This window comes from Octopus bimaculoides, chromosome 12 (genome assembly GCF_001194135.2).
Source record: "Octopus bimaculoides isolate UCB-OBI-ISO-001 chromosome 12, ASM119413v2, whole genome shotgun sequence".
In the NCBI taxonomy this organism is placed as follows: Eukaryota; Metazoa; Mollusca; class Cephalopoda; order Octopoda; family Octopodidae; genus Octopus; species Octopus bimaculoides.
In genome coordinates, this window is record NC_068992.1 from 17439210 (window position 1) to 17440195 (window position 986).

The 986-nt window shown below is 32.8% G+C and overlaps 1 protein-coding gene across 1 annotated transcript in view; it reads left to right on the top strand.

The window, feature by feature from the left end:
• Positions 1–986, top strand: part of LOC106870834 (mortality factor 4-like protein 1) — a 32915-nt gene that overhangs the window by 16537 nt on the left and 15392 nt on the right. Inside the window, exon 4 of the mRNA XM_014917062.2 lies at positions 950–979. Coding sequence (XP_014772548.1) covers positions 950–979 — 30 coding nt within the window. The remainder of the gene's footprint in view (positions 1–949; positions 980–986) is intronic.

Below are 986 nucleotides of genomic sequence, written 5' to 3' on the forward strand. Positions count from 1 at the left end.
GCGCCGGGTGAAATGCTTAGCGGTATTTCGTCTGCCGTTACGTTTTGAGTTCAAATTCTGCCTTTCATCCTTTCGGGGTCGATAAATTAAGTACCAATTACGAACTGGGGTCGATGTAATCGACTTAATCCCTTTGTCTGTCCTTGTTTAGCTCCTTGTGGGCAATAAAGATATAAAATATACACATATATATATATATATATATATATATATAATGTAAAGTTGTGGAATACCGTATGAGTGGAAATATATATGAAAGAAGGTTTGAAAATGCACTTATTTTTTTAAAATATTTATTTACTTAACCGGTTTCACTTTTTTAGAAAAAGATTATCAAAAGTCTTTGAGAATAATAAAAAATGTTTATAGACATTGCTCTAATATTAGTTTTATTATGTCAAGTCTGTGCCATTGTAGCTACAATGCTATTAAAGTTGGCAAGTCTACACTGTTATACTTGTAATTGTGGTTGTTTTTTTTTTATGTTGGTTTGCCATAACAAGTCAATGTTGTAGTTGTGATGTAATTTTATATTGCCCTGCTCTAAAACAACTCAAATTCTTTAGCATTTAAACCGTCCACATCCGGCCCAAAATACTCCACTTGTTTTAATGTTCCTACTGGTCAGATCTAGGCTCTTACACCTACCCTATAATATCATTCTTAAAAAAAAAAAAAAAATCAACAATCACATCATTGAAATCTCAAAGCTACGAGATAATGCATGATTTAATTCGCAACAGCGTGAATAAATAAGCCTTATATTTAATAGAGTAAACCTGAATGCTAAAGGGCTAAGCTAGCCAAGTTGCGACATATGTCTTAACTGTTAGTTTGCTATGACGAGTCTATGCTGTTTGTAGCTGCAATGTTCTTTACTATTGGTTTTCTATGAGCAGTCTATGCTATTGTTATTGTAGCTGTGATGTCTTCTATTTTATTACTCCAGCTGCCGTAACACATGGAAGGATTTAAAACTGTAAGTT